The sequence below is a fragment of the Melozone crissalis genome, unplaced genomic scaffold (assembly GCF_028551555.1).
Source record: "Melozone crissalis strain CALT ecotype California unplaced genomic scaffold, PUWL_Pcris_2 ptg000042l_1, whole genome shotgun sequence".
Classification (NCBI taxonomy): domain Eukaryota; kingdom Metazoa; phylum Chordata; class Aves; order Passeriformes; family Passerellidae; genus Melozone; species Melozone crissalis.
The window spans coordinates 17,201,932-17,228,892 of record NW_026535820.1 but is presented as its reverse complement, the minus strand read 5'-3'; the positions used below and the strand labels follow the sequence as shown (position 1 = coordinate 17,228,892).

General features: G+C 41.4%; 1 protein-coding gene across 1 annotated transcript; it reads right to left on the bottom strand.

Moving 5' to 3' along the window:
• Positions 1-27: 27 nt before the first annotated feature.
• Positions 28-26,335, bottom strand: NPC1 (NPC intracellular cholesterol transporter 1). Its single transcript, XM_054284603.1, has 25 exons — positions 26,179-26,335; positions 19,319-19,441; positions 18,314-18,420; positions 17,528-17,703; positions 16,478-16,645; positions 15,603-15,852; positions 14,260-14,336; positions 13,305-13,675; positions 12,722-12,948; positions 12,234-12,334; positions 11,220-11,322; positions 10,079-10,268; positions 9,507-9,689; positions 8,745-8,859; positions 7,782-7,909; positions 7,552-7,692; positions 6,886-6,975; positions 6,582-6,772; positions 5,693-5,808; positions 5,007-5,136; positions 4,114-4,314; positions 3,160-3,391; positions 2,009-2,122; positions 1,096-1,258; positions 28-472 (listed from the first exon to the last, which is right to left on the bottom strand). Exons 1-25 carry the CDS (start codon positions 26,254-26,256, stop codon positions 390-392), a joined length of 3,858 nt encoding a protein of 1,285 aa, XP_054140578.1. The 5' UTR covers positions 26,257-26,335; the 3' UTR covers positions 28-389.
• Positions 26,336-26,961: the final 626 nt, after the last annotated feature.

Genomic DNA, 26,961 nt, shown 5'->3' with positions numbered 1-26,961 from the left:
GCATTGACCTGCATTTAAAATTAGTGTCAGTGGTTTAGCAGTCCATTCTCATACACATCACCTTAATTTCATTGACAAAATGCTATTCAACTCTCACTACAGCTGGTTTAGGTTTCTGAAGGAAAAAGATGCAACCTCTTGAAAACAGAAGTGTTTTAGTAATCTTATTAACGCATCTAGTTTTATAATACTGTTACTTGAGCCACACTTAGCATTTCCTGAGTTTAAAGCTATGTCCAAAGCTGCAGCTGGTATCTTCTAGTTGAATCTGTGCAGGAGTCAAGTCTGTGGTGGTTACAGTGTGATAGTCATAGAACATTGCTGCGCTTCAGTTCTTAGGAGTTGGGCCTAAGCCACAGTTCAGGCAGTCCACTGAACACTGTTAAAAACTAGAAGTAGAGGAGTCTCTCCCGCTCTGTACCTCTGGTCCTCTCCTGGGCAGCACGAGTTTTAGCTTTATTGACTGATGGGCCTGAGTGAGAGAACACAGTTACCAAAGGCATCAGGAAGCATGCATGATCTGTCTGTCTAGGGCCAGCTTAACAGTCAGAAACCTGCTTCTGCTCAGCTGTTAATAGCTGCCAGCCTCAACAAAGGCAGTGGGAGATGAATCCCCACCAGCCTTAAGCCCATTAAAGGAAGCCTTAAACTGAGCTTTACTTCAGGGCTACACTATACACATGCATTATCAAATTCAAGAGGACAGTGCTTGGACCACCCTCACTGAAAGGCAAGATTGTTTCTGCAAATGCAGGAACAGTGACTCACAGGAGGTTTGCTGCTTCCACCCACCATCCTGTCCCCAGGTTGAAACATGCTAAGCCTGCTGCTCTGTGGGACAGCAGGCACCTTCACAAAGCACAGCAAAGTGCAACCACTTGGGCCAGGCAGTGCTTGCTTCAGTTCAGCAAGCTCACAACAGTGAGCCTGCAGTGCCACCAGTCAGCCTCTGCTTTCCAAAGGACAGGCCACTTGGATCAGAAAGACACATTCAAGTGCTGCTTTTCTTCTCTGCAAACCTTTCCATGTCATGGTAAGTCCACAGACAGCTATTTGTGTTTGAAGTGTGGTATAGAGCAGACTGTCACATCTTACCTATGTAACTAAGCAGAACTGGAAGAAATATCAGCCCATGTGTTGCTCCCAGCACAACCATAGCTAGATACATCCTGAAGTAGAATATCTTGAAGATCTGAGATTTGGAAAAAGCCAATACTACAATTCCTCCAAATTTGGTCAGCGTGATACCACTGAACACCTGGCAATAAAAAAGTGATAAGTAGGAGTTTAGATAATCCATTTCTTTCAAGTATTTAGCATTTAGTAACATTTCTGCATAATCTAAGGCTCCCATATGCAGTATACTTCCTGCCCTGCCAGTCTAGAACCAAATCAAGATGCACTCAGGAGACGAGTTCATTTTTTTGGTCCCACAGGACAGGCTCAGTATGATTAAAAATCCACTCTGATCTGTGCAGCCACCTAATTAATTTTTGCATCAGGCAGATACAAGTGAAAACCATTACTTAACTCACATTCCAGTTAAGTTCTGTACCTGGGTGTGGTACACACATCACAAAAACTGTCCATTCCAACCCCATACATGTCACTTAGTCTAAGACAAGTGACATGACAGTACTGCCTAAACACCAAGTCCTGCTTGTTCTCTACAAGCTCCAACTACATCCCATATTCACAATCACCTTTCCTAGTCACCTCTGACTATCTGGAAGAGAAACACTTGAATTTTAATGGGACAATCTGAGGTTTATCCAAACTACTAGTTCAGCTAAAGCACTTGGCTCTCTTCTACTATTAGGTAGTAGTAACATCAGATTAACCCCTATTACTAGTAGAAGCCTGTGTTGACCTTAAGAGCTTTAAGCATTCCAAAAAGAAAAAGCAAGGCCATCTTTATGACTTAAGACTGTCACCTATAACATTTCTTAAAATAGTAAGGCTGTTACTTGGCTACTTGTTTTCCCCTCCCCAGCCAGCAGATACTCACTGAGCTGCCCATGTGAGACAGAGCTTCTTCTGCACGCTCCACTCTACTGCCCTTGGTACTGATGGTGAACGCTCTTGTCACATGACTGCAGAATTCCACAGCGATTCCACAGCTCTGGAGAGTCAAAGGAAATGTGAAAACTTCAGTTAGATCAGCACTTTGATAGCAAGGTCTCTACTCAGAATTCTGGATGGGCTAGAAAGATTCCTAGCAGCAGTCATCACTCCCCAGAGTTAAAGTACCATGGGAAGTTACAAACTTCGTGTTGTTTCCCAGAGGCTGTCTGTTGCAGGTGTTTACCACACAGTGTTTTACCACCAGTCATTACTAACAGGCAATCAAACAGGAAGTGGAACATGAGGTTATTTCAGAGGTCAAGTTTCCTGAGGTTGCAGCAAGCTGGCTTTGATGCACATAGTGAACATTGAACACTAGAATCAGTTTACAACTATTAGCTGCAATAACATTGCTTTAGAACAACACTGAATATACATCCTGATTTGATACCATGACAATTCAGCTGATCAGTCACTTGCAACACTAACTGAATACTTGGCTAATCTTAGCCTTATCTAGTAGATAGACTTCCTTGAACATACATCTAATTGTAACATGGGCCAACAGTTTACACTAGCCCTCAGACCTGCCACAAACCTCTAGAGAAGACAGTAAGGCCAGAGCAACCAGTAGCTGCTTGCTGGAGCTAGTTCTGGAGTGCTTTACCAAGGCTTTCTGCCCAGATGATTCCAGCCACTTATGCAGGAACAATACTGGTGCTAGCACATCCCAGATCTACTCTGTAGAACATAAACACAGCAGACAAACCTGTGCATCCTCCCCTTCAGCACGAGCCACCTGTGTTGATGTGGAGCAACACCTAGCCTAGATAGCAGCAATGCAGCTGTTGCTGCAAATCAAGAGTGACCTCCACCACATGCAGTATAACTTCAGTTCAACTGCTGTATCTTATTAGTGCTAGGACTAGTTCTCAGAATAAACTTGTTTTCTCTTCTGTTAAATAGTTCCACTACTGTGCAAAGGCCTGCCAAAGTTCAGTAGCAGAATACTACTCCGTATCACAAGTATAGATGTAGCACACAGAACTGTTCAAAACTTGGAAACAGAAGCAAAGAGAGGTTTTGTTGACTTACCATGACAAGATTTACTAATGAAACTGCATTCAAGCTGATGCCCCAGAGCCACATCACTCCAAACATGTTGACAATTATCATAGCAATAGTTATTGAAACCACAACAGCAGCCCACACTTCAAAACCAAGAAGCACAGTTGTCACCAGAAATATTGATCCCAAAGAGATGCAGAGGTTAAAGATAGCATCGTGCACAATTGTCAGGTATTGTTCATAGAAGACATAAAACACACTGCAGAAAAAACAGAGGTTGTCATTAGCCATCTTCCCTTCGATAAGCTAATATTAGATTAGTGTCAGTGCTAAGGAAAAAGTAGTTCCCCACCCCCCCACAGAAATTGGCTTCCTTGCATCAGTGGAATATCGTGTAACAGCCAGCATTTTGTAGGGGTTAACTCCTCACTAACACAACAAATACAGATCATGGTCTCAAAGTCAGTGTAATTCCCATATTTCAACATAGGCAGCTACAGTAGATACCAGAAGGCAGGTGCTCAGATCCCTTTAGGTATCTACAGGAGCTACTGCAGATGGACCATAAGTGCAGGTAGGATTCTTTGATGCAGAGATCAGTATTTCAGACACACAGATATCAACTCCAACTCAATTTCAGTGTGGTACTCCTATACTTGACATTTTATCTGAAGTCACATCACAGCTTGCCATTACCCATGTCAACATATCTGCTTATGTTTGAACTATTAAACCCTACTATGAAAGCTAGGAAATGCCCCAAAATGAGTCATATCTACATTTGTAGTGAAGGATTTAATGATAGTAGAAAGAGGCCAGTACTATGGATATAAATTATATCTTCCTAGTTTTACTAGAAATCCCCAAGTCTCTGCATTACCTTCTGTTAGACAAAACTCAGGTTTTTAATATGTTATTAGCCAGCACCTTTTCTGTGTTGCTCAAGTATTTGTCACCAAGGCAAGAAAGATCTAACCATACCTGTAAGGAAACACGCGGTAGTTCTTCTCTTTGATGCCCATGGTTTCAGTAATATTGTCTGCTATAATCCGAGCTTTCCTCATAGCATCAATATAATCAGATGATGTTTTCAGTACAGTATGGTAAGTCATAAAATAAGTGGCTCCAACCTCAGTTTTGTTGTTTATAAAGTTGACAGCAGAGTTATATGCAGCATGTCCTCTATAAAAACAGTTATCAGATGTCAGCACCATTCAAATTTATTAGCTTTTATAACAAATAATCTTATGGAATGGTTTGAGTTGGAAGGAAGCATAAGATCATCTAGCTAGTTGCACCTCTGCCATGAGCAGGAACACTTTCTACTAGACTATAGCTGCTCACATCCCATCCCACCTCATCTTGAACACTTCCAGGGATGGGCACAGCTTCTCTGAACATTCTGTTCCAGTGCCTCACTACCCTCAGAGTAAAGAATTTCTTCCTAACATCTATTTTAAACCTACCCTCTTTCATTTTAAAGCCATGCCTCCTTGTTTATCACTACACCCCCTTGCAAAAAGTCCCTCTCCAGCTCTCTTGTAGATATCCTTTAGAGAGCTAACAGTTGGTAGTTGTTTCTAGCAGTTTCTAAAACTAAAAAAGCTTCAGAGCACAACACATTTCAAGATTGCACAGGATATTCTAGAACAGACTGACCATAGATATTGTCTCTCTTTTTACAGGAGAAAGCTGCTGTTCCATTTAGTTGATGATGCATTTGGGTTTTTTTCAGAAAACAGTACAGAACCTGTGAGATGTCAATGTTTGTACGGCTTTTAGGAGGACATTATCCATCAAAGCTCCAGACAAAACCCAGAGCAAATATCTCTGACACATTGGTCTAAGCAGGGTCCATAGAATAAAGCCCTTACCCTTTGCCACATTTAGGATTAGGGTTGTCTGATAGGAACATTGGCAAAAAGGTCATGAAGTCTTCACCCTGTGGTCTCTGCTTGCCTTCTTGAGTCAGTGGTCGACAACGAGTGCAGGATGGATCGCTGACTGAAGAAATACAGGAAGGAGGTCACCCACAGGGACAAGTATTCTTTTTCCTAACACTAGGAACTTCTGACTTGCATTACTACAGGATGCAATTCCATAAAAAGCATTTTTACTGATGAACTAACTGATCCATCCTGAAATTCCATATAAGATTTGTACTCCTTAATTTGATTTATTGCTATTAAGGCAAGGGCTGTCAGAGAATTCTTACTTGTGCACTTATCTCCATTAGATCTGATGAGAACTACACCCAGCTGAAGGACCTGAACAAAAGCAGAGCACCAAGTTTGTGTGCTCTAAGAAGGCCAACAGAAGGATCAGAATTTTTACAGCAAGTTACATTGGCTGTCTAGGTAGGCTGTTTTCAGTCTGCAGCATTCCAGTAGAATATTGAGGCTCACTCAAACAGCAGTTCAAATAAATTAAGAGGATAACTCAAGAGGTTTCTACTTACAGTAAGAAAAGGTATTCACTTGACTCATAACATGAGGAAATGTTTTGGCTGTGAAACTTATAAACCAAGCTAATTCACTAGCAACAAGATGGATGCCAATACCTGAAGCATTGCAAAACTGTCCAGTGGTATTGTAGACTCTGCAACAGGACGACTGTGGCTTCACCCAGTCAAAGTAGTCATCAATCCAGGACGATGGGGCATAGCCTATCCTTGTGCTAATAACAATAACACAACATATCCATCATCAGTACTTTTATGTTTAATTCCAAAACATATCACTTGATCTCTCCAGTACCAATTTATGCCATGTCAACTCATTCTTGTCAAATCTACTCAGCTCTTTATACAGTCCCAAGCTCCAGTACTCCATCCAAGAGCCATAATGCTCAGGTAGCTCAGAACACCGCAGCTAGAAAACAGCAGGAGCTTTTTCACTGCATCTTGTTCTGCTGCCAAGCTCAGCTTTCCATTCCCCTGCCCACTCTGTTCCCCGTCCTATTCCACACTCTGTTGTCTCAGTTTTCAAGCAATGCTCCTCCTTCAGTTAGGCTGAAATGAACTACAGTGGAAAGAATTGGTAAAGACTTCCTTGAGTTGTTAAATTCCTGCTTAGTCTCCCTAGGCTAGCCTAGTTTATTCACCAGGTTTAGAAGCTGAGCATACAGCCATTTTCCAGATCATCATAACCCTGCTGAGAGGTTTTCACAAGTTATTCTTACTACCATCCCAAGATTCCTTGAAGGATCAAGCCCCTTTTCCAAACCCAAGTACATCAATGCATCCCATCAGTCCATACAGGTTTTATCCTCACTCTAGAAGACTGTCATAGCTGCTTCCAACACCCTTCCCTCTCAAACCCACAATACAAAGCAAATAAAATAGAATGTCAGTTTACAACCAGCAGGTGAGCCTGAGTAAATCAGGAGGACACACTGCTCTGCTACACCTCTTCCATGCAACTCTGCAGAAACAAGCATGAAAGACTTACTAGCTACCAATTTCTGCAGCATTGAAGACTTGCTGGACAAGTGAGTCGTTATTACATCCTGTTCCACCACACACCATGTTCTGCCCTTCCAAAGTGGTGTAGTTGTGTCCTTCTTCTAGGACAAAGTAGACAGGGGGACCCGCATGCAGGTACTGGCTGATGTGGCTGAAGTAACCTATTACATAGGAGTCCTTCAAGGGAAAGTTTTGAGTTACTATTACGGAATGTTGAGGTAGCACAACAAGGTATCAAGGTTTCAATTCAGCCACAAACTGCTGAACAGTGACACGATCATAAGACTTACATCTGGCATTGAGAGAGACTGATCCAGCCCAATCTCTACATTGTGCATAACTGCTGCACTGAATGACAGGATACCCACAAACACTGCTATCTGCAAAAAAAGCAAATCCATGGACGTGAGAACTGCACAGAAACAACAGGCAATAGGAGTAATTTGTTAAGCTAATAGGAACCATGCAAAGAGGCTCTAGTTTAAATACGCTACTCAGGCTTAATACAACAGTGGTAGCACAACATAGCCACTGAGGGGTCCCTTTGGGACTGTAAGGAAATTTATTCCTAGAAATCATCAGTGACGGCTACAAACACCTTCTGTAAATAAGCATGGTAACTTTAAACTGAATCACAGATTCATCAACAACGCTCTTGATTAATGCAGTGTAGAAGCCAATACATGCTGGTTTTTTTACATAGGCTAAAGTAATTTGATTGATTGCAATGAAACTCTTAAATCGGGGCTTTAGACAATCCACAATCAAACCTCTATTTACTGCAATACTTTTGCAGTTACAAAGGCTTACTTCTGTTCTTATGCCAAGAACCAAAAAACTAGAAGCTTCATTTGTTTCACTGTATTGAAGACTTTTCTTCTCTATTTAGGCCTTCAAGCTCACTGCTCTTTTGCTCAACTTTAGATGACTGCTTACTTGAAATAGATTATACATACTACTATTGGTCTCATCCAATCCTTAAGCAGATATGGAGAAAACAGATTTTTGAAGAACAGAAATAACATGCTCTCAGAACGCTGGACTCCACTCATTTCTTCACTGCTTTTGATGCAACACAGAATATCCAGTCTGTTACTCTGAAAACAGATTAAATGCCAGAGTTAGAGCAGTTCTGCAGATGTCATCATCCCTGGGACACTGCAGTTACAGGTGCACTTATACTCACCTCTTGACGCTTAATATCCAAGCCCAGGAGACTGACGAAGCAAGTGACTTGGAGGAGAAAGTCTATGAGCACAGCCATTCCAGCAAACAGGGAGAACGTGCGAACCGCTGGCATCGTAGACAGTGTCCCTGGAGGAAGTGACCCACTTTGTTAAGACAGCTCCCTTCTCCTAGCAATGCACCAGCATTTGCTAGACAAACATCCAGTTTAAGTGGTAGCCTTATAGCAGGACAAAGAGGCTTTTTTTCCAGAGCAAAGGCAACAGCCCATACAAGCCTGGCTACAGCTGCTGTCTTTGACCTATTTAACAGCACTGAGGCTGTGCAAAGGAGTGACTCGTTCTAAGCCATTTCTCAATCCCAAATTTAGGTGCAGACTGTGTAACAGGGCAGTTAAGGAGTTGCTGTCAGGCAACATCTTGCTTCAATATTAAGCCACTTCAATGCAAGTTGATCCAATGACAAATTACTCTGCAGGTAAACAAAGCTATTATGAAAGAAGACCAAATTATACTTGTAGGGCAACAAAAGATTTACCTCTAAAACATTATAATGTGAGCCTCAAGCATAAATCTGTCATAGGGGCATTTTTCCAACCAAGGGGCATTTTGGCAAGATGAATAAATGCAATATAGGAGTTCATACACCCTGGTATTTGATCTATTCCTGAAGTCAAATTGAGACTTGTCAGTCACTGCAAGTCAGTAAAAACCCCCAGTCTTTCAGGCTGAAAAGCTTGACAGATTCAGAGCTTTTTAACTATGGATCTTTTTAACTATGCCAGACTCTTAAAGTACTCCAATGCCTATCCCCAGCAGAAGTTTAACTTGATATTAACAATGAACAACTAAGCTAAACAGCCTCTACAAATTCTTATTTTGCTTTTATATTTTAGTATTGCATTTAGTCTTGAAACATGCAGTTATGGTAAGGCCCTTATCTTCAAATATTAAAGGAGTCTTACCAAGAAAGAATGCCACAGTCTCTGAAAAGGATGAGAGAAACATACTGGGTGCCACATCTCCCAAGACTCTGCCAATCTGTTTATCCAGAGTTTCACCCTGAAGGCGTTCATCTCTCTGTTTTAAGGCAATAATTTATTATTGTTAGGAATCATGCAATTTATAGAGCTATTTCATATGGCTGCAAAAAAACTGAAACTTTAAAATATTCTATCTTTTGTTGTTTCCACTGCATTAACAAGAGTTAGATAAAAATCAGCTAAGACTCTTAAAATAAGAGCAGCCTGAACATTACTTGTTGTCTTGCTTCAAATTTAAAATATAGTACTAAGTTCAGTACTTCAGATAAAACTACACATGTGACAGAGGCAGTACCAGTTTCAGTGGGTTATTGAACCTGTCAAATTAAAAAGCTTGTTACCCACTAAGACTTAGTGTCAAAAGTCTGTCCTAGTCTTAAGCATATAGTTTGGTTCATGACTACTTACAATATGCTAAAATTACAAGTGATCAAAATACCAGTTGAGTTCTACAACTATTTTGATATCAAGCAGCAATATGAAAAATATAGACATAAATTAGAGGTTTTTTTCTGAAGGTAGAAGGTACACAGATTCTTGTCTTTCTTTCACTCTCACAAGATACCTTGTGAGAGTCCAGAGCTGCTCACACTGAGCTGAGCACTGGAACACAGAAGACTACAAGTTTACAGCCTTCAACAATGACTGGCACTTTACTAAAAGTCTGTATGCAAGAATAAATACCTGAAGTGTCTGAACCATAATGAAAATGTTGTCCACTCCAATAGCCAGCACCAAGAAAGGAATTACTTCTATCACAATCAGTGTCAGTGGGATTCCAAAGTAGCTGAAAATGCCTATAGAACATGCTACTGAGCTCAGTACAATCAGGATGCCTGCAATGCCCAGAGAGATCTTCGAATCCACCTAAAAAAAGTTGTGAACATCAGCCAAACAAGCATCATCCCACAGAATAGATTATTGCAAAGGCAAAACATTTCTAACATTTAGTCTAGGTAGCAGAAAACATTTAACGGTTTTTTTGAAGATTCAGATATTTAAAAAAAAATTATCAACCCTGAAGCTGCAAGTCTTAAAGCTGATGTGAACTGAACATCAAGTGAAAGAACTCAACTGAAACTATGAAATACATATTAATTGTCTAGCAGAAAAACAATGCTCCCCCTAACTCCTGCCCATGAAAGACTCAATGCTGTAATAAAAAACATCAGCATTCTGCAAAAATAGTTAAGTGACTTACAGCTACCAGCAAGCTCTAGCTTCAGTCTTTATAGCAATGAAAACTATACACATACCAGCAGTCTTCTACAGCTCTGGATGTGTCCCAACGCTATAGAGATGTAGAGGAACATCACAAGATAGCTTATCAACACAACGCTAACATCACTGTTGCTCTCGCGGTTGATCTCATCTTCAATACTCCGTTCAGCAGAAAATGATATCGTTAAGTTTGAATTATTGTAGTTCTTCAGAAAGTTAATAAATCTAAAAAACAAAACCAGAGGTCGATCACACTTTAGAAGGATAAAACATCTTCCACTAGAAATACCTGAAAGTCAGTTGATGGCAAATTTACATCATCTGTGTAGTACAAGAGTACCCAGACAGTTTGAGGGGACCTTACTCAGTTTTAAAAGAGAGGTGCTGGCTACACATACCTGTAACTCTACTTTAAGAACTAGAAATACACTACATTAAAATACTTTCCATGTTCTCTCTAACATTTGAGGACCAATAAGTACTTTGCATGAGCTATTTCAAACACTAAGCACAATTTTCCTCAAAGCTAGACCTAGAAATACACACATGAAAGATGACTGCAGCTTGCTTACAGTCCTGGAACAATTTATTAGCCCTTGTTTCAGTTCCCCAACTTGGGAGGTGCTGGTGCTTGTGACACAGGCAGATGCTTCTCATACTTCTCTTTTGTCACAAACTTTCTAGTACAGTAGTTTTTATCCGAACTGACAGCCAGAGCAGCTGGCCTGTGTAAGCTAGCTCTTCAAGGTGGTAGAGGGGACAAAAGCCTTAGATGTTCATCTGGGTGACATTTTTAAAAATTAAAGGTAAAGAACTACAGCATCAGGCTCAACCTTTCCACCCATGGTTAATGGTCCAGTAAATTAAAGAGTCTACCTGCATAATTCTAGCCACAATAAAATAAATAATTTCTGAAGTTGCTTATTGGCAAGTACTACTGGGCTAGATGGTCACTAAGAGGAGTAGAACCCGTGTCTCAAAGCAAATTAAGTGTGCCAGACAAAGTGAAGGTCTTATGACCAGCACAGTCTGGTTTTAACCAGTTTTGCTGCCTCTTGAAACATCCCTGTAGTTCTACTGAAAAACTGTCAGTACAGTGCAGGTAGGCTTTTTTAATCGACATGTAAAGCTGTTTTAAGTCATGTATGCATTTCAGAATACAGGAAGACTACTTACTCTTTTTCCCATGCCAAGGCTTTCATCAGCTTTTTTGAGTCATTGTAGTAGTTGTTGACAGGAAAAGTAATAACAAGAGCTGTAGCATTATTATAGTTATCATCTATAGAAGAAATAAAATGTTTGGCATTAAAAAAATGGAACTTACTTTCTAGTATAGCAGATACAAATAAGTTTAAAATTAGCATTGCCCAAAGCAATCCCATCCCTACAACTCCACTGAACATCACTGAGTTCTGAAACATACTACTGAAAAAGAACCAAAGCTGACAAGCACTACAGATTGCATTCCAGAGTAATTATTCATTGTTTAACATGTTCATCACACCACAATGTTACATTGTTGCCTAGCTGGACAAAAAGCTACTTTATAACCACTGCTTATGACTTTCCATCTAATGAGAAACGTGGCTTCCTAAACACTGTACGCCTTGCATTCTCAGATATTACTCAAAGCAAATACAAATCCCATACAGTTAAATAAATAGGCACTTGCCTTTAAATGCTATTTCAGATATATTAAACACAAATATACTACTAAGTTTTGTTTAATTAGATAAATTGCTTGAGCAAAATCCTGGCTTAAGAGTAATTATGAAAGAATTTCCTTTTGAACACTTTAATCTATTCTTAACCGCTTTGTCAGATCAGCAACAAAACTTTATTCTAACTCAAAGCAAAACACACATCCATCCCATCATGTAAACCTGAGCTGCTTCACGTCTTTATCTTTTACCAGGTCCAAAGCAGACCAAACATTTCTCCTGTTGACAAGTACGTTCCAATTACAGATTGCTTGCCTTTGCACTTCCAGAGTAGTCTGCCTCCAATCCCAGCACTGGTCTACTGAAAACTTATTTAAAACACCCTTACTTATTGAAAGTTTAACAAAACTCCAGTTTCTCTGGACTGCATTTAAACAGCTGTGTTAAATGAGAACATACCTTTAGCATCAAGAACAGCACACAAGAATGTACTCTCAGATTTATGCTGCAATACTGTTTTGCCACTCACCATCATATCCTCCCAACACCAGCCACGGAAATACAGGTCCACCAAATGTTCCTAAGCAGGGATCGTGAAGCAAGCTTGTGTCATTCAGTGATGCTGGAGCCCTAAAGAGATCACCAGCAATAACTGTTAGCTTCTGCATGACAGCTGAGGCACAAAACAGTCAAAAGCACAAAACAGTAAAAAGCTGTTGTGTTACAACTGAAAAGCAAGACAAACAAGACAAGTTTGCTAGTGGTACACTGCTCTTGTGCAGCATTTGCTTTTAATTTAAACACAGTTTCAAAGGTGTCTGCCTTACAGCCTTTAAGACAAGGAGTAGCTTCTAATCAACTGAACTACAAACTAAAGAGAAAGCTCAGAAACTGGTCTTCTGTTCAGAACTCTTCAGAAGCATTGAAAACATGTTTAAGGTAAACCAGAACCAGCATCCACACCAAACCAAGCTGAACTGGCAACTTGATTAAAAAACATGCAATTGTACTGCTCACCGAACACAGTATAAGAAGTGAGTGTGGTAATCAGCATAGACAAAGAACTCATCCCCAACAGTGTGATCCAGAACAGAATGGCTGTTCTGAAAGTAGTTGAGTACGCTCAGGATAGTGCAGTTGTTGTTGTAGGGAGCAAGAGGAGCCAGGCAAATGTCCTTCAGCATTACAGTCTCATTGTCATGAGAAGCAGTGATGTTGACAATAGCATCCTGCAAATCCAGTACCTTAAAACAAAACAAACCACAGTTTAGGAGCAGCTTAAGAAAGCACTTCCCTTGCAAGACAGGACTTAAGTGCACAATATATTCTTGCAATTGCCAGAGACAGAGGCACATATCAATAGAAGCACATTACAAAAACATTATTTCTGTGTTCATACTATGAATAGAGACTTAGCTTGTAAGTGTCTCTCTGACAGAAAGCTTTCCAGCAAAAAGCTTTTATAGTAAGGCTATGATTTTTAATAAGAATATCTAGTGACTGTTTTGATGGATACATAACATTGCAGGTGGAAGCCAACTCCATGTGGTTATACCTGTTAAGTATGCTAAGGTCTTTGCTCTTGGTAAGTCCCAATTACCTGATGGAGAATATCTTTGGTAAGGGGAGGGCCAAAAGGTACATCTTCTCCTGATGGGTAAGGTGAGTAGGTGTCTGGGTGGCTCTTTGGTGCTTGAATAATAATTTGTTCAGTACGGAAGAAAGGCCCAAAGTGCGTGTCAAAGTATTCCTTCTCCTTGCGGGCTTGGCTGCTTGGGGCTGACCAAAGATCTACAGGATTTGTAGTTGCTTTAATATATACAAAGCCTGAGCAGCACATTGCAATGAAGACCACGGAGAAGAGGATAACAGGACGTGGATTTCTGACACAGAAAGCCCCCCATGATGTAAATGTCATCCTCAGGCCATTCTCAAACCTTTCACCAAGCCTTTCACCACAGGTAATGCTTCCTGCAAGAGCAAGAACAGTAAATATTTGAGAAGTCAGTAAAATAGCACTTTCTTGGAGTCCATTCAGAAAAAAGAAATTTTATTCACCAACCCCTGATTGAGGCCAAGGGGCAGAAAACAGCTCGTACCTATGTTGCCCCTTGTAATATAAGGTTGTGTTTGACAGCAGTAGAGGTAGCAAATAAAGCTAAAATATATATAAGCAATAAAACAAGCTACCTCAGCTGGTACACAAGTTACAGTACAATATGCTTTAAATTATGCTTTCCCAATATGCTTTAAATGCATACATGGATGAGTCAAAACATGACCATGTTGTCCTCTCTATACTCCCATAACAAAGCTCTCCAGAACTTCCTTGGAGCTTAGCTAGATCCATGAGGGGAGTACCCAGGGCTTTCAGCATCCAGTGAAACAGGGGTAAGTACTACTCTAAAAAAAGAGAGATACTGGTCAAAAGGCTGAAGGCCCTCTCAGAATGGACTTTTAGCCTAACAAAGCTAAAACTCCAGAGCCCAACCATAGGAAACAGATACACTTAAATTGAGTTTGTAATAAACCCATTACTGTTATCCAAGGCATACCATTGTCACGGTGGGAATTCACAGAAAAGGCTACATTGCTGTCAATTGGGGTGTACTCTGAGACAAAGTGACGCCTCCTGCAAGGCAAGAAACTCTGTTATCCTGCTTGTCCAAAAAGGCATCTGTACTGTTTGTACAACAGTCTATCCTGCTTGTCCAAAAAGGCATCTGTACTGTTTGTACAACAGTCTCCAGCTCTGTGATCTTTTGGAACACCACGTCAGCTATCTTAAGAAACTTTTTCAGCTTACATCAAGCACAGATTCTTTATGCACATTTAGATCACTAGCATTAACAACACAAATAATTTCTTTAAGTTGATTCTAAGTTGATATTTGCAAGAGATTTTTACATTAGAAATATGAACCAGGCATCTCAAACACACCACTTCATGATGTCCACTAAGGTAAGGCTGCTGAACATATCAAATTGTCATACCCACTATCCTTTTCCAAGCAGACTTAATTCTTACTATAGAGCAATTTCAGTTTTCTGGTTATAACTGAACAACCACAGAATCAGAATGGTTTAGGTTGGAAGCAAACCTTAAAGATCATTTAATTCCAACTCCCCTGTCATGAACAGGGACATCTTCACTACATCAGTTTACTTAGAGCCCAGTCGAGTCTGGCCTTGAACACCTCCAGAAATGGTGAGTGCGCAGCCTCTTCCACTGATTCAATACCCTTACAGGACAGAATTTGTTTTTACGATCTAATCCACATCTACTCTCCCTCAGCTTAAGACCATTGCCCCTTGTCCTGTCACTACATGCCCTTGTGTAAGAAGTCCCTCTCCAGCCCTCTTGTAGCCCCCCTTTAGTTACTGGAAGGTGCTGTAAGGAATCCCTAGAGTCTTTTCTTCTCCAGGCTGAACAGCCCTAACTCTCTCAGCCTGTCTTCATAGGAGAGGTGCTCCAGCCATGTGACCAAGGGTGATATGCTATAATTACTGAAAGCTTAGCTTTCATTTGATTTTTTTCAAAACAGGAGACTAGGAAAAAATATTTTTACTTAATTTACAATAGAGCAGTAACTGTTTTGTTGTGAATGTCTGTTTTCCCAGACTTCTGCATATTTAGTTATGAAAGTTGAACAATAGTGTATGTGATTCTGTAGCTAAGAATGCTATGACACATATGCATCAACTAAACCAACTTCTGCAATCACTTTTTACCAGGTTGCTTTAGCTGTTAGAACATTTTTGTAAGTATATGTGGTATTTGCTACAGAACATGACTTTTGGCTGGCTGAAGTAGACAGGACATAAGCATCTGACCAGGGCAAAGAAGTTCTCAGAGATAAACAAGTGACTTGCAGAGCTTTGCATTTTGAATGCTTTACCTGTAACACCAGACTCCAAAAACTAGTGCAAAAAATATGAGTAGAAAGCCCATGTATGAGATCCACATGATGACATAGACAGCATCCAAACCAAACAATAGCCAAGGGGGAGGCAATGGAGGGGGCTGAGGTTTTGGACCACAGACAATTGAACAGTCCTGACAGCTGCATGGTCCTGTTGAATCATCCACGGACTCATTACAGCCTTTGGTAGCATTATTCATGGGGTTCATTCCATGGACAGGAACATCTATGACAAATCACAAGTTGCAGAGTCAGTTTACTACCAGGAAAAATTCAGACCTTCCCAGTTACGAGTTAACCCTTTATATGAAAGCCCACAGCCCCTGTGTAGAGCAGCATTTCCTGGTCTTACAGATGAAGAATCCACTGCCTTTTCCACAGCAGGTACCAACTATTTACAGTAGTCTAATAATTAATTGACTGGTCATGTTTGTAACACTTTGGTCTGTAAAAGTAATAAGCACATATTTCTATCATCCCAGCAATGATTTGTCATCCCTCTTATCTATTCAGATTGTGAAATGTGTAACAATAATTTTCTGTTAATGAAATCCTCAAGGATGAGGGTACTGCCTATTTCCCAAGGAATACAAGTAGCCACTTACCTAGGCTTACCTAAAACTCTACCACAGAGTTTTAGAGACTTCTACAGTAAGAAGCTATATAGAAAAAACCCCAAAGTATGGTTTCCAAGCAGAAATAAAAAAAAAAAGTAAGTTAATCCCACATTGCTTTGAAAGCCTCTGACTGCAGACTTTCAATGCTGGGCAGCTGTTTAAACATCAATGCTCTAGCCATAGCACCCAGCCTTTGATAGAAGCTTCAAAGGCAAGGACTATTCAGTTTCTTACCTGAAAAAATTGGAATTATGCTGAAAGGAGTTTGTCCATTGTCTTTACTAAACATGTACTCAATCCAGTTGGTTGCATTGCAGTCTTTAGCATCCTTCCCACACAGCAACCCCAGTGCTTTAACATTGCTCGATGGAGCCTCCACATCTTTGCAGGCATTATACATTGCTGGGAAGAGTCATTAAACCAATGTCATAATTTGAGTAAGCATTCCAAGTATTTCCATTATTACAGACTCCCCAAGTTCCAGGAACATACTTACAGTTTACAAGTAGAAATATCTTAGGATAGTGAACTAATGCTTTCAGTTGTATTTATAGTATTCAAGGTTGCAATGCTTTGTTACAGCCACCTTGCTCTGAGAAAGCCACTCAAATCTGCATCATGCTAGAACCTACTCTTCTGCTTGACAGGAAACATTACCTAATATTATTTTCAGGGAAAGCTATGAAAACCATTTAAGGTACTTTCAACTTGTAGGCCGTATATGATTATCAAGTGTCTCAATTTCATTAAAGTTTACTGCAGAAAGCATAAAAAGACTGAATTACTGCTTTAAGCTTGCTACAAAATCAAAATACAATCCCAATGTACTGTTCTGTAAAAACATCTGATTTTGACAAAGGACTAGACAGTCCATTTCAAGACTGAGTACCTCTTAGAGAACCATTGTGTGTACAAATTTTATTATCATGCTTGCCAGACTGTTTTAGTATCAGGTAGACTTTGGACATTCAATACTTGGCAAAAAACTTTATTTTTCTGAAGTTAAAGTCATCAGAGTTATCAGCTATTAATTGTTTGTCAGATGTTCATCCTCGACTGACCCTTTAAAACATTGTTATTTAACAGTGTCAGTGTAATGAACATTCCCTGCCCAGGCAGAAGTGTTCCATAAGTTTTAAGGGGGACCTACTGTTACCTGTGTGATGACTCAAACTTCAAAAAGACAGAATTAGGGAGGGGGAAACATCTCTCTGACTTTCTGAAAAAGCACTGGTCTTGTTACCTGGACAAACACCAAGGTAAATTAACAAACTGCTTACTCACCATTTGCAAATCGATCTCCAATGAAGTACTGCAGCTCTGTAATGCTACTTTTGTTCTCTTTTGAAATGGGATCGTAGTAAGGTATGGTGCTTGTAACATTCAAAAAGTCAGACTGATTGGGACTACAAGTCAGTTCACAGAAGAGGTTTATCAAGTTGTAAAAACACGATGGACATCTGGAAGGAAGGCCAATTGGTAGGAAAGCCAATGAACAGCAATCAGATTAAGAGGTAAAGGTGCTATGTAGGTCAAGTCAGATACACCTTGCAAATATAAACATTCTGCTCAGAGCAACAGAACAAAAGATTTAAATTCTGTAAGATTTTAATCAGCAATATGACAATTGTTGATGCTACAGATGAACAATTTTAAGCACGATAAATCACTAATAAAATTGCCTGCCTCAAATAGCAGGTTCAAACAATTTTACTGGAATTTGAAGAAAAACGTAACTGTTGCTAGTAGAAAGACTTAGACTTCTTAATGTCTTAGTAAGAACAAGACCAAATGCTACATTGTCACCCTCTCCTGAAGGTTTCATTAGATAAAGTAGCTTGAGGCAAGCTAAGGGAATGTTTATTCTTACCAGCTAAATCAATCCAGACTGCAAGTAGTTGTTTCATGACATTGCAGCCTGCTGCTAGGGATAAGAAAGCCACTCCAGCAGCTTGCTCCAATAATCCTTTAATGAAATTACCACTTTTTCTCTTTTTCTACAGTCTACTTGAAGACAAGTGCTTTGTTATTCTATTATAAAATTAGTTGCTTAGCCATTCATTAGCATACCTGGAGAGAAACTGCAAAGGCAGCTGCAAGTTATTTTTCAAAGTCTGAAGCTGATGAACATCACAGCAAGTGCTAACATTGCCAAAGAATAAACCTGGACAGAGTTCCTTAAGAAAAAAACAAAAAACAACATTCAGATCAAGAGGAAAGGAAGAAAAAGCATGTTTAAGACTTCAGAACTCATTTTAATCATGGGGTTTGCATCAACATATTTCAGAACACAGTAGCTGTTGCTGTGGGAAACGCATAGGAGGAAAACAGTCCAGCAAACAAGATTTTTGTTTAGAAACTGGAGAGAAGAATCACTTTTTTCACTTCTTTTATTCAAGGCAGCACTTCCTTTTGAAAAGCTCCTTCAGATGATCTTTAGTCACCAGGGTCTATATATAGAATGATAATGGCATTTGAGAGCCTATTGCTAAGAGGACAACACATGTTTATCCAAGTTGAAAGTATTCCTGCAGCTTATCCTCTAGTACTCTTCCTGGATAGTATCAGATTTTAAAGTCTCAGAAGGCAAGCCACTAACCATAAAACCACTGATTACCTGGAAGAGCTGCTTCATGTTCACTTTGTAGAAAAGACAAATGCATTTAACATAAGTATAACTGATACAAACATACAAGAACTGTACATTAAGTCTTCAGAAACAATACACAACAGCAGTTAGCTCACCTACATATTTAATGAAGTCACTCCTGTCACCAGCCTAACCATTGTTTAACTCTGTAGTTATTTCACTCTTTAAAGCTTTGAACTATCAGATGCCAGAAGGCAAATCTGGCAATATGCTGTGTTGTGCATGAAGAGAGAGACTTCTTGTACCTCTGAAAACAAACTGAGGTACATTCCCTTAACCTAGTTGGACCTGAGAAATCAGAGACAATCTGTTCACTTTCTCATCAGGTTAGGATGAGAGGTCATAGCACAGGTCCAAAAGAACCCAATACAGAATTCTGCTGTTGGAGAAATTTTTTTTAGCAGCAACCTACAAGAGAAGCTCACCTGCATTAAGTCATAGCCATCTTCTGGTAGCGCTATTGGTGGCCCATCATAAGCACAGTTGTACCTCTTGTCTCCAGAAGCAACTCCACATTCTCCATACCAGACACACATTTGTGGAAGTACCTAGTCAACAAAACAGTGATTAACTGCAAGGAATAGTTGCCAAATATCTCAGCTATTGCAGAATTTATGTGCTACTACCCCAAAGGCACTTGCAGTCCAGATGTGATAACTTCCTGCTAATTCAAACAAAAGCAGATGTTTTTGACATGGTGCACATCACCACTGATCTTCATCTCAGCTCCCCACCTTCCCTTGATCATTACAGAAACAGGAGGTGCACAACCTACAGTTAGGATCAAGTATAAGAGTTACTTAAGAAGAACCTAAACAATACCTGAAAAACATCTTCAAGTACAAGGTGATTTAGAAAATAATTTGTTCATGCAAGACAACACAATAATTGTTGAGTTAAAATGTGACATTAGACCACAAGTCAGCGCACATGGAGAGAAACTTATTGCTTATGTGCAATCTCACTTTTTCCTGCCACCTCCTGATCCTTCCTGAAAACTCATTACAGTGGCAGATTGAGGAAACAGCAGCACAGAGAGGATTCTGAAACAGAACTTAATGGCTCCACATCTGCCATATATATATTATCACAATCTCAAAGGATGCCCTCCATCACCACTTTCAAGCCAAAGCATGGAACATTTAAATGGGATTATAGTGCTAAGAAAAAAACATCATTTTAAAGATGTTTTAATTTAAGGGACTATTGAAATTCAGAAATTTGTTCTTTATTGTGTGTATAAAAGAAATTGAAAAATGGCAGTGGCACCTTGAAAGCCTTTTATTTTTATTCAGTAGTACTGACACTGAAACATCTGAGATACTAAGCCAAAACATTTATTCTGAAAATTGAAACATCTAATGCAATAACAAGCTATTTACAACAAAAGCTTTAACACAGCTCCAAAGTTTTCCTACCACCTGGGCTGCAAAGCAGACTGCACAAACATTTACTACACTTCTGCCAGCTCTGATCAGGAGTTTGCTTAGTACAGTTTGAGATATAACTGACCTATTTTGATCTCCCAAACAACCTTGACTTAGCATTTTAGAGACACCATATGTTGTTGCTGCAAGGACAGACTGCTGTGCTTTGTGCTTGACCATGAATAGTATTATTTACCGACCAGAGAGGCCCCTGAAAGGCTGTCCTGACAATGCCCAAGAGCTACCCAGAAACACAGTGCCTCCATAACATCCATTTTTGTGCTGAACAACACTGACAGTTCTTCAAAAAGAACTTCAGTAGTTGGCTGTTTATCACAGACAACTATCATTAATTTACCCAACCCAAGACTTGTTTCCTCTTTCCCCTAACCAGGGCAACAGAGGCCAATTCAAAGTTACTCACTGCAAGCCAGGTCTATAAGTCAGTTTAAGTGATCATCTAGATCACCATTTCATTTGTCTATTCTAGCACATCTTCTAGTAAACCCACAACCAGCAGTTCAGTATTATCATGTTCTATGATAGAAGCTGGATAACACCCTTTAAGATTGCACTGATAAACACTGAATGTTTAATACCAGTATTAGTGTTATTAACACCAAGCCAAAAAGTCAGACTTCCATAATTTTTAGACTATTTCTCAAAACTCCATTGTAAATTTGTTCATGCACCAAGTTAATCTAAGAAGTTAATACTACTATGATGCAAATTTAGAAGTCATCATCTTTATCTCTGCTTCCTCACACCTATATGCCCCAGTTTTAACAGCAAACAATCTACTAGCAGTGGAAATGGTTCTGCTGTTTGTAGCAGCATCAGAAGTGAATAGTTTCTTCAAGGGGAAGCACAGATTCACTACTATTCTTGCAAAAGGGCAAGGAATTTGGAGCTGCTTTGCAATGCCTGTGAGAAAAGGATTAGTTATTTCTTCAGTATCAGGCTGGCTTCTGTATTTAGTCTAGAACGATTTGTAAGCATCCTTTCTAAAAAACACTTTCTGTGCTTCATTACATCTTGTTATCTAACACTTATTTTTTAAAACACACAAATTCATCAACCTACTCTTCAGAGAAAGACTTTGTTTCTTCCAGAGTGGAATGTGTGGGAAACCTGGTAATGCAGTTAACAGTTACAAAAAACTTATCAGGGCGCCTCTTGCATAGAAAAGCTTGAGTAAATTTCAGCTACCATGTCAGTCTGACTGATAATTCAATTGTTTTAAAAACATTATCTGTGTTTCAAGGCAGCAATATAGCTGGTTATTGTATCCATGTAGCTATAACCTTGGTTATAGCTACATGGATACAAAACATAACACAATCTGTCTTATGTTTATAAATTTACCTACAAGGCTTTCTGTCATCATTTTCAGGACAGAACATAAAACAACTTACTTGCACATGACACTTGGTAATGTACCAAAAGGTACATTAAACAGCTAAACACAAAAGAAAAATAAAGCAAGACAAAGTTCGGCCTAGTATTAGTTTACATTTGAATTTGGATAAAGACTTTCAAATCACATTCCTGAAGTTCCACAACAATAAAACATACAATGGAAAAAACAATGTTTGCCACTCAAACTTTCAGCCTGTTTTAAAAAAGCTGAACAGGTCAGCTGCTTTAAACTATTAGAAGAGCACTTGGGCCTAGAACTGCAAGTCTGAACACTCTGTTTCAGTATTAACACCTAGAAGGCAGTTTCAGAAACAGCTTAAGATTTTACATTTATGCCATTACCTAGCAGGATTTCACCAATAAAAGTGTGAGTTCGTCCCCTGAACCAGTAAGCTTTGGGGATGCTTGATTTACAGTGGTTGAACCAAGTCAATAATCCTAAAAAACACCAAATCATTATGCATCAATAGCCCAAATTGAACAAGACAGCTCTTGAACATTAACAAGTTAACATTGAGTCAGCCTCAAAATACAGGAGAGGACTGGTCTCCTGTGGCTGAGGCAGCATCCAGGGATACAAATACCTACGTAACTACTCCACTGCCACAGATAAGATAGAGCTGACAGTTCTTCCCTCTGAAAACCTTCCAGTAAAAGCTAGATTAAGTTAGAGAGTAAGACAAGCACTTTGCTCTTTCCATTCTTTCAGAAGAATACTCCTATGAGGGTAGGCTGAGATAGGGATGACTAAGTGTGGTTGTAAATAAGTCATAGCTGACAAAGCTGCTGCTTGCAGAGTCAGACTTTTAGGTCAGATAATTGTTCACCTGGCTATTAAGTTTCTTAAGTGGGTGAAAGCCTAGCCCCAAAAGCAACAGAGAAATGCTATGTTGAACCCAACTGCCTTCTAAACAAGGCAAAATACTTAAAATACTCCATAAGTAACATAGGGCTAATTCATGGTTTTAGGGTTTTTTTCTGTATGTTTTCCTTTTAAGATCACATAACTCATATATTTCATATATTAAAATGGGACTTTTCTAAGTATTTCATAAAGCAACCGCAACATAACCTTAGATAAAGGCTGTTCCTTCCTGCCTCTAGCATATCTTGGAAACCACTAACACCAACCCTCAGTATATCCTCAGAATTCAGAAAACTGTATTCCTATTTCTGGCAGGCTTAGCCTGTTTGAAGAGAAATTTCACCTCAGGCCAAGGCTCTAGAAGCCCTTATAAAGAACCTGCACATGAGCAAGTATGGGCATTCTACAAAAGATCTGTTAAGAGTTTTCTGGTTCCCAAGCATTATCATTCCTTTGTAATAGAACTAGTGTTCCAACAGATCATAAACACATTTAATGCAGCCCATGTTTCTTCAACTGCAGGTTGAAACAAACTGATAAATTGTGATGCTTCCAGCAGCATTCACCACCACCAATGAATACACAGCTGTTAAACAAAGAACAATGATGATGCTGTACACACAAACAGCAACTGTTTGTGGTCCTACAAATACCAGATGACAAGTGAACACTGTTGGATTCTTCAAACTAGGATTACTAATGTATGGAAAAGGCAAGAGCATCAGATACAGCTGTTTCCCTTTCCTTCATCCAGGATGATGCATCTGGGATCTTGCAGGGCAAAAAGAACAATCCAGGAAAGAGCACACTCTTCCCCTGCATCCCTTAATATCTGCTATTGCCAACCAGGTTGAGAGTTCTAAGGAAACACTACACCACCCCGAAGAAATGGGTGGTGTATGGGTGATGACTGGTTTATGGAATCAGGTCACCAGGTCAAATTCAGAGATCTGCCCCAGAAGTTGCTTATTACCTCACCCCCCTTCATGTGGGGGAAACAGGTGCATGGACTAAAGGAAACTTTACAGGTTTAGTTGTTATTCTTTGTCTCTTTCAGTAACTTGTTCAGAGCCATGCCTTATCTGCCAAGCTCCTCCTGTTCCTTTGCTCACCAGCCTGTTTCCTTTCAGATGGAAAAATCTACTACTCCTGGTCAGGCCAAGCAAGCCACAGTTCTGGAGTTATCCAAGAGCATTTCAGATGTCACAGTAAAGTCCAAGTCAAGAGAAAGCTGCAATAACAGCAATAATTCAGAATCTGTGGGGACAAGCTGATGTTAGCTGCAAGGATGCATGCATGATCAGGAAGTGCAGGGCCCCAGCTAGCACCTGTCTGCAGCTAAGTCCATCTGCACCAAAACAGCTCTGATGTCCTGCAGGTTAATAATAATAATAATAATAATAATAATAATGCACAACACCTAGATTGTTTTGGCTACTGCCCTGCTAGGTACTACTCAGTTCTACCAGTCACTCCCTTCACTCATCTCTCCCCTTCTGAGGCAGCTTCCTCACCTTCCATCCAGAAAGGCTGAACAAGTCACTCCTGATTTTCCAGGAAGTAATTTAGATGAAGTGGTTACTGTCTTGTTCTGGAGCTACACTGCCATCCCTGACAAGGAAACTGCTCCAAAGAGACATTTCAGAACTTCATGTCCAAGGTCAGGCAACACCACACTGCAGCCACTTGGCACGAGCAGCACTTGTCATTAACATTTTCCCATGAGATTTCAGAAAATCAAATATAGCTTGGGATCCCAGCTGCTGACAGGAAACCTGCATCCAACCTTGATTAGCCAGTGATTTAACAGCTTGTGTTTTAGCACAATTATACAAAGATCAATTGCAGTAGTGGCCATTAAGCACACAAACAGCATCTAGTGCATTAGGACATTCATAAGAAAATAAAATAGTAATGGATAGCTGGCAGAAATCTTGTACCATGTACTGTTCAGAGTGAAAGATACAGGCTGAACACTTCAAGTTCATTGTGAATACATATGTAGTGGCAAGACTGAGCTCAAGTGCCACTCCAGTCCACTGACTGCTTTGAAACGGAAAGAAACATGACATAGGGCACTCTGGATTACAAACATCACAACTGAAAGCACAAAACCATTACACCAGCAGTACACTTGAGGGAAAGAACAGTTTACCTTCACAATGCTTCTCTTCAGCAAGCATCTAACACTAAATAGGCTCAGTCTAACTGAAGGACCAGCTTTCCTTGCAAAGATATCAAGGGTCCTCTTTGTGAAGTGTCAGGCTGTAAATAAGAGTTAATGGCAAAGATTCCCAATAAAACCAGATTCTGCCTTCTTACAGTACACAACTGAGACTTGCATGGTTAGAGTAATTTTGCAATGTTTACTTCGAGGGACCACAAAGCCTCTTCCCCTAAATATTTGGGGAACTTATTTCAAGTTCCCATATGTCAGTATCCTCTGGAAAAGGAAAGCATTCTGTCATTTCTTCACCAGCCCAGGACACACCTCATTGCTCCAAGATGATATCTCCTCCAAAACACATTACATAAAGGTGCATTGGTTAGCTGTGAAGTATCATTACTTACTCACCTCAAGATCACGAGTCACTACTAACAATCACCTTCTCCAGGGCTAATAGAAGAATGAATACCTTATGTTCAAGCTCTTAAAAAGTTTTTTTCAAAGAGGATATGAGAACAGCACATACACAAGATGACAAACTCCTATGTTTAAAAAGAGCTAATCATAAAACTTGACCTAGAAAGTATGTTTTCAACGTAGGTAGAGAGGGAAAGAAAGCCAAGCACTAAGGCTTACAAGACACTCCTTGTTTCTCCAGAGGAATGTGGAGTATCCTGCTCCTATCTTGCGCTTCAGCATAACAAAACATGACTGAGAGGAGCGAATGTTGTACTATATTTTTTCCTAAAGCTCCCAAGAAGTCCAACATACTCTAGTCCTCGATTTTAAGGAAATATGTAGTCTTAATATTGGCACATAAGCAAACAGCAGCTCTCACTCAGCACAGATCATTACTTCCAAGAAGCCGTCACTTCGCCTGAACTACACCCCAAGCCAAGCGAACCAGACACCGACGACATCTGCAAGCCTCTGCCGAGCATGTGACTGCGTGGCCACTCACATGCACTGGGCATTGCATAACCAGGGCACGCCACGGGAGCATCCCGGGGGCTGCCGCTGCCGCCTGCGACCGCAGCGGACGGGACCGGGCAGAGGCGGAAGTTCGCGGGTGCTCCGCGGCGGGCCTGCCGTGCCACCGGCTGACAGCCCCGTCCTGACGGGGACCAGGGGCACGGGGGAAGCGGGGTGAGCCCCACCGGGGACGAGGAGGGGACACCCCAGTACCTCTCTTCAGCTTCGCGCCGCCCCGAGCCCAGGGGCCTAACTCGGGACCCGCCGCCTTGATCCAGCCCCGCCGCCTGGGACAGCCCCGGTCGCGGGGTGCGCAGGGGACACCGCGGCTCCCCCCGCCGCACGCAGCACCCGCGGGATCCCGCTGCCCACCCGCCGCTCCCTGTCCTCCCCACCACGCCGGGAGGCCCGGCATTCCCCACTCCACGGACTCACCCGCACGGGCGACAGAAGCAGGAGGAGGACGAGGAACCCGAGGCCGCCTCGCCCGGGGCTGCCTTGAGGGGTCCCCATGACGGCGCGGGCTGGAGCGCGGATGACCGGCAGGCGCTGTGGGCAGCAATACGGAGCAACAGCAAATGGAAACAAGAGGAGGGCGGCGAGACAGCCGCGCCAGCGCAGTCTGGAAGGGCCGCTCTCGCCTACCTGGGCGGAGCCGCCAGCCCCTTCGAGGAGAGGCCGATGGCCGCCCCAGCGCCACCGCCAACCGCGACCGCCGGCCCGCCCTCGGCACCGCCTCACCCCGCACAGCCAAAACAGGAACACCCTCCTCGATACCACCTCCCCCCTCACGGCCTGCCCAGAAACACCGCCCCTGGCACCGCCTTCCCTCTCACCGCCCGCCCAGAAACACCGCCCCGGCACCAACTCCCTCGTCACGGGCTGCCCAGAAACACCGCCCCTGGCACCGCCTCCCTCCTCACCGCCCGCCCAGAAAAACCGCCCCGGCACCGCCTTCCCGGCACGGCCTGTCCCGGCGGCGGGCGGGGCACCCGTCACGCCACGGTCGCTCCGCGCCGCCAGGGTGTGGGGGGCGATGCTCTGTGGGGCCCCGGCGGGAAGCTCGTCCCGGTGCGGGAACGGAGCCGTGCTCCTCCGGGACGGACCATCCCGCCCAAGCTGCACCGGCTGCCGGGCAGCGGCATCGTCCCCGCGCGGGAGTGTTAATCGCTCAGTTTGTAAATATCAAAAGTCGCTTTAAAAGCCTTTGGATTTGGG